This window comes from Alligator mississippiensis, chromosome 5, assembly GCF_030867095.1.
Source record: "Alligator mississippiensis isolate rAllMis1 chromosome 5, rAllMis1, whole genome shotgun sequence".
Classification (NCBI taxonomy): domain Eukaryota; kingdom Metazoa; phylum Chordata; order Crocodylia; family Alligatoridae; genus Alligator; species Alligator mississippiensis.
In genome coordinates, this window is record NC_081828.1 from 189,477,968 (window position 1) to 189,493,827 (window position 15,860).

The 15,860-nt window shown below is 40.3% G+C and overlaps 2 protein-coding genes across 7 annotated transcripts in view; one reads left to right on the forward strand and one right to left on the reverse strand.

Moving 5' to 3' along the window:
- The window catches only part of ACBD5 (acyl-CoA binding domain containing 5), a 48,773-nt gene extending 40,638 nt beyond the window's left edge, over positions 1-8,135 (forward strand). For all 4 annotated transcript variants that reach the window (XR_002093697.2, XR_009462685.1, XM_019498038.2 and 1 more), the window contains one exon: positions 6,254-8,135. Coding sequence is in view for 2 of the 4 variants with exons in the window: in XM_019498038.2 (XP_019353583.1) it covers positions 6,254-6,266 (13 nt within the window). In the remaining 2 variants the exon portion in view is untranslated. The remainder of the gene's footprint in view (positions 1-6,253) is intronic.
- Positions 8,136-9,179: 1,044 nt separating this feature from the next.
- MASTL (microtubule associated serine/threonine kinase like) overlaps positions 9,180-15,860 on the reverse strand; it is a 29,342-nt gene continuing 22,661 nt past the window's right edge. For 2 of the 3 annotated variants that reach the window (XM_006259635.4, XM_059729103.1), the window contains 3 exons: positions 14,863-14,976; positions 14,663-14,764; positions 9,180-10,514 (listed from right to left, as the gene is read on the reverse strand). In XM_006259635.4, coding sequence (XP_006259697.1) covers positions 10,357-10,514; positions 14,663-14,764; positions 14,863-14,976 — 374 coding nt within the window. In that variant the 3' untranslated portion in view covers positions 9,180-10,356. The remainder of the gene's footprint in view (positions 10,515-14,662; positions 14,765-14,862; positions 14,977-15,860) is intronic. The other variant, XM_059729102.1, reaches the window with a different exon arrangement.

Here is a 15,860-nt window from a genome sequence, read left to right on the forward strand (position 1 = left end):
GCAGGAAGTCAGCTGGGGTCATAGGATCCCAGCAAGATAAGCATCCAAATTTCTCTTGAAGTTGTTCAATGAAGGTGCTTGAACCACTTCCGATGGCAGGCTGTTCCAGACCTTGGGGGCTCGGGCAGTAAAGAAATTCTTCCTTATGTCCAGCCTGAAACAGTCTTGCAGTAGTTTATAACCGTTTGACCTTGTCATCCCTTGGGGTGCTCTGGTGAACAAACGTTCCCCCGGATACTGGTGGTCACCCCTGATTAATCTTATAGGTGCCCATCAGATTGCCTGAGCCTGCGCTTTTCCAGGCTAAAGAGCCCCATAGCTCTCAGCCTGTCATTGTAAGGTCTGTTTTCCTGACCTCTGATCATGCGCGTGGCTCTTCTCTGGACTCTCTCAAGCTTCTCCACATCCTTTTTGAATTGTGGGCCCCAAAACTGGACGCAGTACTTCAACTGCGGCCTCACCATGGCCGAGTACAAGGGGAGAATGGTGTCCTGGGATTTGCTTGAGAAGAATCTATGGATGCAAGCCAGCGTTTTGCTTGCTTTACTAGCCACAGCATCACATTGAAGGCTCATGTTCATCTTGTGGTCAATCATGACCCCCAAGTCTATTCTGTAGTGCCTAGGCAGTGTAGCACTGCCAAGCCTATAAGGATGCTGCAGGTTTTTTCTCCCAAGGTGGAGAACCTTGCATTTTTCAGTGTTAAACACCATCAGGTTCTTGTCTGCCCATTTGCTGAGCCTGTCAAAGTCAGCCTGGATCGCCCTGCTGTCTTCAGGTGTGGATGCTTTGCTCCAGAGTTTGGTGTCATTGGCAAACTTGGCCAGTCTGCTTCTGACTCCAATGTCTACATCGTTAATGAAGACGTTGAACAATATGGGTCCAAGGACAGAGCCTTAGGGGACCCCACTGGTCACAGGGCACTATGATGATTGATTTCCATCAATTACCAACCACCCTTTGGGTCTGACCACGGAGCCAATTTCTCAGCCAGCAGATCATGGTGGACCCAACGCCACAGTTGGCCAGTTTCTCCAGCAGGTGATCATGGGATACCAGATCGAAGGCTTTTTAGAAGTCAAGAGATATGACATCAATCGCTTCTCCCTTGTCCAGGTGATAGGTCACCTGGTCATAAAAGGAAATAAGATTGGTCAAAGTCGGCTTTCCTGAAGTCTTAAGCTGGCAAGTCAGCAACACTTTATGGCGGATGGTGAAGGTGGTCAGCTCATGGTCGCTGTCACCCAGCTTCCCATCGATCACTAGGTCGCCAGTTGGGTCATCCCCAGTAGCCAGTACCAGGTTGAGCAGCGCTTTACCTCTCGTTGGCCTGTAGACTTCTTGAGTCAGGTAGAGGTTATCCACGCATGATAGGAAGCTTTGTGACCGATCAGATTTTGCTGAGTGATCCTCCCACGAGATGTCTGGGTAGTTGAAGTCACCCATGACAACCATGGTCCTAGAGCATGCAGCCTCAGCCAGTTCCTGGGCAAACTCCTGGTTAAGCTTTTGTCTTTGGGTGGGAGGTCTGTAATAGACTCCCACCGTTGTCCCCTGTGCCATGTTCCCCGGGTTTTAACCCAGAGGGTGTCCAGTCATTCACCCTGGTTGCCAATATCAGCTTGCAGGAACTTGTAGCTTTCCTTAACGTAGAGAGCTACACCCCTGCCCCTTTTATCTACTCACTCTCTCGTGTACAGGTTATAGTAGTCTATACCTGTGGTCCAGTCATGGGTGGAGTCCCACCAGATCTCTGTTATCCCTATGATATTTGTGTTAAGCAGGAGGATGAGTTCCTCCTGCTTATTCCCCGAGCTCCTGGCATGTGTGTACAGGCAGGCAAGTATCTCCTTGGGGGCTCTTGCCTTGCCCACAGATTGTACCAGAGCTGGGGCAGGGGTGGGCTCCCTTAAGTGCTTTGGCCTGCTGACTTTGCAAGGGTTGCTCAGCAGGCCAGCAGTGACAGTAGTCCCCCTGTCCCCACAAAAGGTGCATTTAACAATGCTGCTGTCAGTGTTCCCTGCTTTGATGCAGACATATGGCATAGGTAGCCATTTTGCTCTGAATTACTGAAACACCCTCTTGCATGGACTAGGAAGCACAAGTACCTCAAATGCCACAAGCAAGAAACGTATAACAACTAAAATGGACTTTTAATCAGCCTTAATAACAATTCTGCAATGGGAAATTATGGACATTATATTGACAGAAGGAATACACTGTGTTGTGAACTAAGGAAATTGATGGGTCGCATCTTAACCCCCTCTAATTTTAGAATGGAATATTTACCTTAGCAGCATACCTGGTAATTGGAGATTTGCATATTACTAGCACAAGATGAAATTAATTAAATCTGAAATTTTTGGTAAGGACATACATGAAGCTCCCACAAACACTTTTATTGGATTCTTATGCTAGTAGCTGTATGATGGCTGTATTTAGCTTTGCTCTATTCATATGGGTTGTTCTTGTCAGTCTTAAGCTGCCATGTCCTCAAGTATCTATTACATCTTATAATCAAACATTTATTCAGAGATCAGGCCAAATGGACTATTGTGATAATCTAGCCTGATGCATGTATAACAGAGGTCATAGGATTTCTGTGGATTAATGAGAATGAGAGGACAACTTTTAGAAAAATATCAACTCTGTCAATATTTAAATCAATTGCTAGAGAAACTGCCACAGCCCTTGTTCCAGTGGTTGATTACCATGGCTAATTATTAACACAGTTGCACCTCTTTTCTAGTTTGAATTTGTCTAGCTTCCAGCCATTGAATCTTTTTGTAATTTTGTCTGATGGAGTGGCAAGCCCTTAATCTGTAAGAAAACTTTGGTATTGATGAAATCACCCCTTAATCTTCTGTTAGTTAAAAATCTGAGCTCCTTGAATCTTTCACTGCTGCACAGAATTTCCAGTCTTTTAATCGACCTTCATGGCTCTTAATTTTATCAATATCTTTTTATCTTCATTATGCTGTGCCTTGGTCTCCATGATCAGCAACCTGAGAAAGAATGTCTTGCATTGGAAAGCTTGTCCAACTTTATCTCAGCTACATAGTTGGTCCAGTTAAAGATATCATCCTAAGAAATGTGTGCTTCTTGCATAACGTCTGGATCATCACAGCTACAATATCACTCTTAAACTATTTTATACTTTTGGACAATAGCCCTGGGCACAGTAGGTCCAGTTGTGACTACAGCACTGTGAAATACAGAAGTAATAAAACTTCCATATTCATATATATCCCTGGATTACTTTAGGTTTCCCCATATAATAGCAGATCTATACATATCAGGTTGCCTACTTTTTTTTTTTTTTTTTTTCTTTCCTTCCTTCAGTTGTGTTTCCTCTTTCTGAGGATATCTATGTGTAGAAAGAATGTATCTACTCCTACTTAGGTCCTATCTTGAACTGTGCCTCCCTTAGCTGCTGGTTGGAGGCTATGCTGATTTAACACTGTCAGAGCTTTGGACTTGGAGAAATAAGTCTTGCAAAATAAGACCTCTTCCAGGTACTACCTGTCCCTAGATACAAGTTTACATACTGTACAAGTCATTAAACAGCCATCCAGCACATCAAATCCACTTTGGCCCCATCATAACATTCCTGCATTATCACCCGTCTTTCTTTACTGTTCTTCTCTGGTAAAACAGACCATCTTGTCTGCTGCTGTTACCCATTTTCACTGTTCTTCCATCTCCATTGTGGATTGTGCTCATCACTGGTATCCATGGATCTCCATGCACTTACTTTGTACTGCTGTGAGGAAAATGTCTTTTCTTGTCACTACTAGCCAGGCATAATAGATACAGAAAGGCAGGGAATGTTGACTTCAGTCTGTGGATCTACATAATTCTTATTCAGAATCTCATTCCAGATTCTGGTGATTTGATGGAGAGAGCAACAGAGTAGAAATGGCACAGATTTAATACTCCCTTCTCCACCCCATTATCTATTTGAACTTGCAGCCCTGGTAGAAAAACAAGTTCTCTAATTAAAAGTAGAACATGAATCCTCTTCTCATCTGATTCTGCATGTTGATGTGATACCCTGTCGTTTTCTTCTAGTGCAGGAGTGGGTAAAGTCTGGCCTGGGGGCTGGATCAGGCCTAATGCAGACTCCATTTCCTAGCATCCCCTGCCTGCCTTGCTGTGGCTGGCTTCCATGGAGAGCAGCCCCAGCAGCGCTGGCAGGGTGCGGAGCTGGGCAGGGAGCTGCTATGGGGCTGGGATCTTCCGTGGGTGACTGTGGTCTGGAGCCAGAGCAGAGCTGTGAGCTGCTACTTGCACACCCTGGGCAAGGGCATTCAGCCAGCAGATTGTGGCTCTGACCCAGCTCCATACCATGCTGTCACCCCTGCAAGATCCCGGCCCCAGCCCCAGAGCAGCTCCCCACCCAGCAGTGTGCCCTGCCAGCACTGCTGGGGCTGGTCTCCATGGAGACCCTGGCCCTGAGCTGTGGCAGCTCTGCTGCTGCTGTGGCCTCCACAGTAACTGGCTGCAGCAATTGCAAGCAGGGGCTGCTGGGAAATGGATTCTGGCCCTGGTCCGGATCTGCCATTTTACCTACCCCTGCTCTAGTCCCTGGCTAGAAACCTTCTCTCATTCTCAGAAAGCAATAGAAAATCCATTCCACATGCTTGCCCCAGTTTGTTGGGGGGTTTATTTCTTCTTTTTGTACTTCATGTGAGCTGTGCCAGATCAGTAAGCTGACTGCACTTACACAAGTATAAAGGTGACCCTGATTATAATACAACCCCTAATAAATAGATTCTATATATGGACAATATATTAATTTGTTATAAGCTTCTAGATATAGAATCTAATTATTGGAGGTTTGTTTTGAATTTGTCTCCTTCCCACTGCTACAGCTGGGGAAAATAAGTTCGATAGCCTTCTGAAGCTCCCAGCTTCTCTGCCCCCCCCCAGCAAGTTTGAAAACACTAACCTTGAAATAAAACATGTGTAGTAAGCTGCATATAGTAACCATAAATTTAATTCATCCAGAACTGATGCATTTTACTTTTTTTAAACTGCTGCAACTTTTAGCTCAGGTACTGTATAAACATGCTTTTAAGTAGCACTTTGGCACACCTGTTTATGTAGAACACAAACTGCATGGTATTAGTCCAAAGCTAAAAGGCTCATGTTTTAACATATGGTTCACTGGGCTGGGCCCTAGCAGTCAGCAGCATTTCAAACCATGGTGGCCCCACAGCTCAGTCCTTCTTAGTATGTGTGTACTCTAGATACATGCTGCCCCCACCCCACATGCACATAAAGGATCCATGTGCTAATTAGCACCCCCTTCCCCACTCATGATGAACCAAGTGTTCTTGTCATGAGTCCTGGGATGCTCCAAATATTTATATGCAGATAAGGTGCAGGGCACCTTGGTCTGGCTTTACCTCATGGAGGGTGGGGCCATATTAATCATATGCAACAGTCTGAAAGACTGCAGGGACAGGGATTCTGGGTGAACCATTTGGGGCTGTTTGATGTTTGCCAGACATCAGGCTAGTAGAGAAACTGGCATCATTGGAAATAGGAAAGAAAGGTGCAGCTCAGCTGTGGAAAAGAAAAAAAAGTTGAAATGTAGTTGGTGTAGTAGCTCACCATGACTGGATAAAGAGTTGGCACTGATGGGGACTACACTCAATGGGCACTACCATACTTTTTATTCAAACAATAGTTAATCTATTCTTGATAGGTTCTTATCAGAATATTCAGTGTAGTATTTTTGGCACTAAGGGGAAGGTGTCAGGGCTGGCTCTGTCCTTTCCATGATACAGGTTTCTATCAGTATGGTTGTTCATTATGGGCTATGTTTTATAGTCTTGCTCAGTGCTGGCTACATTTAGTCATCTTCATAGCAGTTTCCTTTTCCAAGCACGTGCTGTTTTCATCAGCAGTTTAATGATAGATAATACTTTTTAAAGAGGTTTCCTTTTATATCAGTGTAAGGCAACCTTGTCTTGTATTCAAGTAAATACAGTAGATGGCTGTTTCTGCAGGTTTCATATATAACCACAGAGGAAAAATCTTTGTTAAGCCTCTTAATTTCAAGTCATCTTGGGGTTTAGTACATAAAGTTTCAAATTTCTTGTTGCTTATATTCAAGACCTGTCCACTTACCTCAGTTAATTTGGAGGAAGAAGTACTGCAGGACTAGTTTAATACGTAATTAAGCATATTGAATATGTAAATGAAAGTGCAATAAACTAATAAAACTTCTTTTTTTTTTTTAAAGAAAACTGGACTGAGAATTCAGTGTGATTTTTGCTTAAAGACTACTTGGATGGGAAGGCCCTGGAAGGTGAAGGAATTCCAAATTCACATCAGAACCTCAGAATGTGTAACGGCTAAAAATTCCCTCAGTCATAATAATATTTTGCACTACCTAAGCGCTAAACATTTAAAGACTAACATTACTGATACTTGAATAATCTATTGCTCTTAGGTTACTTGTAAAATAAATAGTTATCCCACCCATCCTTAAACTACAGGAATGTTAACTTAATTATTTTGGAATGTATTTCTGGATGGGCATTCTTGCTTATGACAGTTCACAATGAAGATATTTGGAATGGAAAATATGTTAAACTGTCACTTTAACATGAAAACAGTTTCGTAATTTTAGTACCTTTTGACTATTTTTACAGGTTTACATACCTTCAGACAGAAGCAGTGATGGGGGGGGAAGCAAGTCCAATCTGTACATTTCTAGCCAGGCAGAGATGATGTAGCTCTGAAGGATGCAAATGGTCAGTTTTGCTGCTAAACAAACATGCAGTAGATGTCCTTGTAAATCAGTCATAGATGGAATCAGATGTTTGACTCCTGTGTGTAACCCTGGCGCTCACTAGAGTTATACGAGTACCATCTCCCCAAACTACTGTAGTCTTACGAGCCTAGCAGCTCACATTAGAGGTAACGGTAACATGGGGATTGTTGAAAGTTAGGATGGTGTAGTTGGAGCTGCAAAGGAGATCATCCCCCACCTCCATATTATTCTCTCACTTGTTTCCTTAGTGATAACAGCTTCCTTTTTAACTAAGACGCACAGTTTATGCACAAGGTACTTCAGAGTAATCTATGAAAACTAGCAACACAGTGTATGTAAGATTTTAAAGCATCATCCAGTCTAAGATGTCTGTCATCTTTTGATGCATTTAATTTAAAGGATGAATGACAAAATCTAGCTGGACATGGACAAATGAACAATTCTACTCTAGAGTAAAAAAGGGTAGGACTGTATTGCTGCTCAGCAACTCTGTGGTAGTTGCCTGTGTACATGCACCTACACCATAGCATCTGGAACTTCCCCCTTCTCATTGAGTTGTAAAGCTACTTTGCTTTTGCTTCTACTCACCACAACCTTCAAACATACATGCCACAATAACCATGGAGTAGCTAATGTAAAATTTGACTCCTTTTAACCTGGAATGAATTGTTTGTATGGCCATCCCCTATATGGCTTTCCCTTCTTCCCCCACCAAATTCTCTTGGAAAGAAAATAGTGGTTCTTATACTTAATTTTTATTCTTCTACCTCCTGCAAATACTTTCAGAGGTTTTTTATCCTAATGTTAATTTTTATTTTCCTTTTATTGGTACATATTTATTCCCTCAGTTTATAATAGTAGGTGCACACACAAGCCTTATGAAGTTTGCTTAGTCAAACCATGTTGGGTTTAAATAAACATGTATCCAAGTGGCATTGTCTGTGTGTGTGGAGAAGAAAAACAAATATAGATAAAATGCTTCTCAGTTGGTGTAGGGGAAAAAAATGTTATGCCATAACCTGGATCCAAGATAAAAAAAAAAAGAGACTTGCATTGTTTATAGTTTAATTTTTTAGTGAGAGGGCTACAATACGAGTAATTCATTTGCATTAAGAAATGCTTTCTACCCTGTCTGAAAGGCTCTTATTTTGTAGTTTGGAAAGCACTTTTCATACATGTTCTACTGTACAAAACAGATGTAATGATAGGATTTAAATGGTTCTGCCTCTTTTAACAGAACATGATTTTAATCTTAGCTTTAGTTGAATACTTTTTTAAAGAGATATTTCTCCCTCTTCTGATCTTTGTTGTAAAGCTGAATAACAAAATAAAAAGAACAACACGAGAATGTCTTTGAAGCATGCTATAACAGTGAGATGGTTTGGTGCAACAAAAAACAAGTTTGACATGATGGGAGATGTTGAAAGCTCAAGCTTGAATAAAGCTAACATTCAGGAAAAAGTTCTGCAATAGTTAGGAGTCTAGGCCTGTCTGAAGTTGTTAGGACACATGACTATATCACAGATGTAGTAAAAAAGGAGCATGAAAAAATTACTGAGGTAAAGGCTGGTTATTCCATGAATCATTTTTCAAAACTGTAGCTGCATCTAGTTGCAAGCCTTCTCCTACCTCTTACCATCTGCTTTCTAGCCCCTTGTATGTAATGCTAAGGTGCATGTCCTGCAGGGTAGCTAAGTGCTTAGGTAAGTCCTACTCAAGTCAGGCTCTGAGCCTAAATAAGTAAGAATTAGTAGTTGTATGCTGAATTCACTTTATATGTAGCAAATCTAGAACAAGGAAAAACACAGTTCTTCCCAACTGTTTTTCTATTGTGCTTTGAAGCACTAACCAGTATGTTCCATAGTACTTTATGTGAAGAAAAAGGAGCTCAGTAACTTTCATACAAAAGAACTAAGACTACTTTTAGGGCTGCTGTTTCCTTGGAAGCAGTACTTCCAAAATTTCCTAATGAGGGTTGTGGGGCCACAGCTGTAGGCTACTATGGTCCTCTCCTAGGATTTAACTGATGGGGAGAAGTATTTGAGATTCAACCCTTGCTTTCTTTTCCCTCCTTCCCCATCAAGTATCACAAGGAAAAAAAAAAAATTTCTAGCCTCTTCACAGCATAACTGCAGTTTTTTTTGGCAGAGTTCTGTAACAAGTTTCCTCTCTCACTTTGGGTGGCTGAACCGAGTGTACTATTCCAGCTGGGGTTTGCCACATTTGGGCATTAATAGAATTCCCTCTATCCACTTACTTTGCATAAAATACAATTCCATGCAATATCCTGAAGAGCCACAGGACCAAGACTGCTCTGTTTCTGGCAGATATGCAGTAGTTCCATCCTATTGCTGTCATAAGCAGTATTTTTTTAAATAGCAGACATCAAAGCTAGAAACTAAAAGCCTTTAATGAATCAAGTAAAGTGTAAACATTAAAAGGAAGATACGTTTTTGTTTAATATAGATTTCCCATTTGTAGGGAAAAGAAGGAGTTTCAACAGCAGTAGAGACATTTAGCAGTAAGGGACAATAAGAAATAACAGTAATCTCTACAATCTAACATTAAAATCAACATATTGTTTTAATATATTGAAAAAAATATAGGGCTTATCCCTCATTAAGCCCTAATTGAAATTCAAGTTTTACTGAATCTAATTTATGGTGAAGCTGTCAAATTAATCAATTTGAAATATAGACTTTAATTCATAGCATCTTCATTTTCAGCAAATCCTGTTTTGATTGGCAAACATCATTTTTTATGGCACTACATGACATAGGAAAGAGGCCAAATACATGCACTTAGACTTTTCTATTAAAACAAATAATTGCTAAAATACACATGGTTTAATCCATCCTGCAACAACACATTCAGAATCTTTTCAGCATGACAATTTAAGCAGCTTCCACAAGCTTTTATTCCCTGGCCCATTTAAGCTAGGAAAAGTGATACTGATAGTAAAAGTTCACTAAAGTTTCTAACACCAGTAACTCAGCAGCAGAACAGTCAATGTAAGTGACTTAACATTGTTAAAACATCTAAAAATTTCATCCCGTTTAAAGGACTAGCACCAAGGGATTAGGTGTTTTGACACTGCACTGAGAGAAACTTTGATTTCTCTATGCATCTTGAAACTGGTCCAGCAATCACCAATCCCAAATGTGACTACTAATCTATTGAGCCACAATGGATAAATTAAATTTAAACAATTAAGCTACATTTATGTCCCCCTACTCTGCTCTATTTTATTGTAGAATAACCCACCACAAATTGAAAGTATTCCTCGGCAGCAGAAACGCCATGTGTGAAAGTGCCATTAACTTTACAAACATAATATTCAGACTTCTAAATAAGGTGCAGTAAGTAGGATAAATAAAAAAGAAGTCATTTGGAACGAATTACCTTTCTATACAGTAGTTTAGTTCTATAATAATGGACACAACAATTTAAAAGTAGACCGATTTTTTTTTTTCACCCTTAAAAGTATGCTTGATAAGAAAACCAAAACCAACCTACTGTTAAATGGGAAGATAGAAGTGTGCAAAACCATGGACAGTTTCATTTTCTTCTTATAAGCTAAATCCAGACACAGTTAGGTGCTGAGCATTATTCCTAGCTTCAAAGTAAGAAGTATCTGTTTCATCATCTGGTTGAGGTATGAAAGGCATCGCTTGATTCTGCAGATTATCCCAGTCTACTCCTGCAAAAAGGGGGTGATGCTTCAGCTCTAAAATAAAATGTAGAGATAGATGCATTAGGAGCATCTTCTAGTCATTCAGCCACAGCACTCACCTCCCAGTTGTCAGTAGTTCTGCTTAAGTGCATTGCCTTGGGAATAAGCGTCTTTATTAATAAGCATGCACTTACTGGCATACAATATAAATGTTTCTCCTTAACATGGTATTATCAGTGCCATGCTATTAGCAGCTCCCAAACTGACTAGCCCAGCCCTTTGATGGGTCCATCTCTATGTCTACATGGTTAACAGGAACACAGTTACTTTATAAAATAGACAGTGGAGCTGAAAGATGTTATGCACTTGAGCAGAGTATGCTTCTAACCAATATGAATTTAACTGATGACTTATGATACAATCAATAGGAAAGATATTGGGAGTGGCGGCATGTTATGCAGTTAAACCAATTAGGCTGCAGACATTAAAAAAAACAGAAACCAAAAAACTGCTCTTTGCCAGAAGCAGCAGTGCATTAATTCAGTTTGGCTCTGCAGCATCTGTAAAGATTGGGCACTTCAGCAGGACTTTTTGGCACTTTAAGCTAAACCCAATTAAAACAATTATTCAATAAAAGCACCAAAAGAGCTCTGCTAAAGCACCCATTCTTTACAGATGTCAGATGAGCCAGGTTGAAGTAATGCACTGCCTCTTCTAGGTATGTGTGGGGCTTGGCACAGGAACGCACCAAGTTTAAAAGTACCAGTTTTGGGGGTTGTTTTATGTCTGCAAGCACCCTTACATACTTACTTGGCATGTATGCAGATGTTGTACACTTTATTTTACTTTTTTGGACATTCACATAAGCCCAAACTGGAAACAGCCTGCTACAGTGTCAACAGCTTCCAGTGAGGTCAGAGTATTGCCATGCAAACTAACCCCACAAGTTAGGTAAGCGTTATGACTACAACAGAGATGCTGGATGGTTGTATTAAAGATGATGCAATGACTATCACACAATAAGTAATTCCTTTCCTATTACAGATCACCTGTATAAGCAAACTAACCCTACTTGAAAATCTGGTTTGGTCAAGAAACCCTGAACAGGGGCTCCTTTTCCCTAGCTGCTGCAGGCAGAAAAACCGAGTCAGGTTACACGATCCGATTATCTAGCAAGACTCCCTCCTCCACTTTGATTCCTTATCTGAGAAGAAATCTAGGAGCCTCTTCTCCCTCCTTCATGCAAAGTGCCTGCGAGTCATCCTGGAACACCATTCCCAGAAGGAGGATGGCTGTGCTGCTTTGGGCCCAAATTGCAAAATGCAAATTTCAATGGAGGGTTCAAATGTGTGCTTGGCTCAGCAGAGGCCTTCTAAAGAGCAGCATCAATAGGCCAGTACAGAGGTCCACAGCTAACTGACATGGGAATGGTAAGGGACAAAAGGACAGCTGGACTTAAATTTTCATACTCCTCTTCTTCAGCAGAGGCTGCTGCTACAGGGCTGCAACAGTCAGGGTGGATAAAAATCAACAATTAAAAAAATAGTCATTTTTTTTGGTCTAATTTTTTTTTTAAACCTATATAAAAGATTGTTTTATTTTAAGATATGTTAAAGCTCAAAGATATCATCATGGAATAGAGATTATAACTTCTAATTATATATTATTTGAGACAATATATTCATGTAATCTTTTTAGAAAAGTTTTATAAAAAAGTCACAACAGGCTATGGACTATATTAGGGGCTCAATCTTGTAGGGTTCCCAGAGACTTCTCTATAGATTAGTAAGGATCAAAGAAAACCACTCTATCCAGTAGGACTCAGTGCTCAGTCTAGAAGATCGCATCAAGCATCTCTATCATACTTAGTTTCAGTTCTCAAGCTCTGGATTGGTCTCCAGAGATAACATCCTTGTTAACAGCAGTATATGGAGATGAGAGATAAAAGACCTGATTACCTACTCATCTGCCCTCTTGTCTGTGCACAAGTTTGCGTACACAGAGTCAAACCCTTACCTCTCTAAAAGTACAAAGATTCAAGAAGTTAAATGAATAAAAGTTAACAAACAACAAGAATGCACCTTTTGTAGAAAAGTTACTAAAAATCGAGGATTCCTGACCAGTGATTTAAACTGATTTGATTTAAAGCAAATCCACCCTGCTGCAACTGTAAGCACTCTGACCAGACTGCCAGCTGACCCAAGACACTGAAAAGGCCACCCAATACAAGCAATTAATGTTGCATGTTTTCCAAAACCCATGAAAGTTAAAATGCATAAAGATTTATGGTAGGCACAATGTTAAAAAGGTGCTCTAAGCGAGAAGAGGAATTAGAAGATTTAGCATTTGCAAACGTCCCTTTGCTTTTGTGTTCGACTACAAATTATGTTCCCAAACATGTGACTATTAACGTGCAATGTGATCAGCTTGAAAACTAGCACCTTTATGTAATAAAAACTTGAGGGCTTTACCTTACAGTTGGAAGTAAGAGAAATGCTTGGCTATGTTTTTTAAAAAGGATCATGAATGCCTCTCAGAGTGACTATTGCCAGTAGTACTCTGATTTAGATGCATCAAGGAAAAACTTTGGACACTAGTTTTCTTGCCAGCTGTTGCCTTACCTCTAACCTCTCCTGTATGGAAATATCATTGAGGCAACCCCTGACAATCAAATTCCTTCTGTCCTGGATAGGCCAGGTTCTTTGGGTAGATGTGATATCTTATTAGACCAACAGAGTAGTTGGAAAAATGTTCTTTGCAATCTTTTGGGTGCAATCACCCTTCTTCAGGCATAGGGAGTCTTTGCTGTTCTGAGATCTCAGAGGAATGAAAGAAGCTAAAAGTGTGACAGGATGTCAGTGAGAATGTAAATGGGTAGAAATGAGGAAAACCAAAAGGTAGAGAAGGGAAGGGAGGTGGGGAAACAGAGGGGGGGAAAAGCCAAAGGTAAGTAAGGGAGACTCTACTGTAGTAAGGTAAAAAAGAGGTCTGTGAAAAAGTAAATAGCTAGAAATTAGGAAGACAAAGGGTAGAAAAGGGGCGGGGGGGGTGGCAAAAGAGAAGTGTAAAAGGTCAGGTCTGGCAAGTACCTGGTGAATCAGATGTCAGGCAGATTGTAATGTGTCATAAATCCAATATCCTGGAGACTTAGTTACAATGGTAGAAGATCTCAGAACCAGGACATAGACCAAAACACCCAAATATGGCTATCTTTCAGTGGCCATTAAAATAGCTAAAAGAATTGTTACAATCAGTCAGATAGGATGAGAGGAAAGTAGAGCTGAAAGGGACCACGCAGGTCATCTAGCTCAGCCTCCTGCTCTAGGCAGGACCATCCCTGACTAATCCATCCCTTTTCATCATATTCAGACAATTGCAGGTAGTTCCTGGCATAAATTTATAGAATTTCACATTGGAAAGGACCAGTGTATCATCTCATCTGAGTTTGCATGCCATGGACCATTACATTTCACCCAGTTCCTCCAATAATGAGGCCAATAACTTCCGTTTGAGGAAGCATCCTCCAGGAAGGCATCCAGTCTTCATCTGAACACATCAAAAGATGGATAATTCACTATTTCCTTGGCTATTCAAATAGTTACCCTCAACTGTTGAAAAATCTATGCCTTATTTCTTGACTTATTCTGGCTTCAACTGTCATTTCTTATTACAAGTAATTACACAGTAGCTCCACCTCCTCCTGCCAGAGATCTCAAAGCCAAATGTTCCTCTGAGATTTCTCTCTCTCTTTAAAAGATTCATATAAGGCAATTAAGTAGGGTGCAATTAAGAAATTAAATGGGATACAAGACCAGTAATATGCTAGCAGGAGCTTAAGAAGTTTTTTATTAGGGAGGGGAAACCAGTTGGAAGCTAAGCATCTGAGGAGGAGTTAGACTGCACTTTGACAAGTCATATGACAAACATATTAAACAATCATAGTAAATAGTATGAACACAAAGCAAGGTCCAATTCAATATTTGCTTTCCTATTCAAACAGTGCAAAGCCTTGCCATCTTGTCAGTTTGGAGATTATATAGGTAACAGTTAATACCAAGATGTGCATTGTATTCTAGCTTCCATATGCCAAGTCCCACAGACAATAAAATGTCAGGTTGTCAAAATGTTAGTGGGGACAGTAACATTTCCACATATTCAATGTATTGCATGGAAAGCAAGAAACAAGTACAGTAAATACTAACCCTTTAGTCCAGCTCTCTTCGTAGTGTCAATAGTTAAAAGAATATCTATTGCATTTTGGGCATTCATGGATAACTTCTCTTCACCCTCAGGCCAAGGAATATCTACAAATAAAAAGAGATACAATTTGTCAGTAACTCAACCAATGCAGCAAACTCTTGAGTTCAGTTCTAGCGGGATGAATTACCTCTAGATGAATTACCTCTTTTCAAAATATTTTGGAAGACTTGTTGTGGTGTTTCATCATTAAAGGGTGGAATTCCTGTTAAAAACTCAAACAAACAAACTCCAAGAGCCCACCAATCTACTGCAGAACCTAAGTAAAGGAGAGAGCCAGGCAGTTAGCACAAAAGGAATGTTGCTTAAGCTATATTTCAAACTATACTTTGAAGTCAATTACATCTGCAAATTACACTGCCTAAAACCAGACCTGAGCAGAAATTGAAAAAAAAAGGAAGTTCTATAAAATTTCTTGGGAGGCAAGTATATTATTATGAAATATTCTGAGAATCTATTGAATTAGTAGGGGGTTTCAAATAGTTCATCAAAGGGCTTTATATTAAAAAAGGCTGTATATTTCTCCATGTTAATGCTCACAGCGATATTTACTGATAAATGATGGATGAGTGTACTGGAATAGCTTAATTGCCAGGTCTTCCACAATATAGTTGGTGCACTGACAACAGTCTAGACTCACTCATGAGAGGTGCTGTCTTGGGGCAAGAGAAAACTTGCAAAAGAACAATTTTTGTCTTCTGCAATTCAAGATGTGCTCGTTTTATTCCCAAACAAATGATCAATTATTCTGCAAAACCTGAGATGTTGATATTTTCACTAACCTAAAACATTGTTCTGCCAAAATATCAAAGACTCTGCAAGCAGATTTCTGCTGACAAAGACAGTGGATTTACTTTATTTTACTAGGGCAATGTGAAATTATTTAGGCTCCTTTCTCATTTGTTTCTAAATAGTTCGTCCCCTCACACCCCAACACACAGCTTTTATCAAACAAATGCAGTCAACCCACTTAAGCAAGCAAAGCAGACCAGGCACCACTAGCCAGCTGCATGCATTCTGCGTTTTTTGCATCTTCAAGCCATGCCCACTCCATTCTGTAAAGAACCTACCATACACTTACTGCAAAAATTGGTTTGCACAAAAATAAAAGGTTGTCTTTTCCCTTAGTCTAACAAAAGAAGT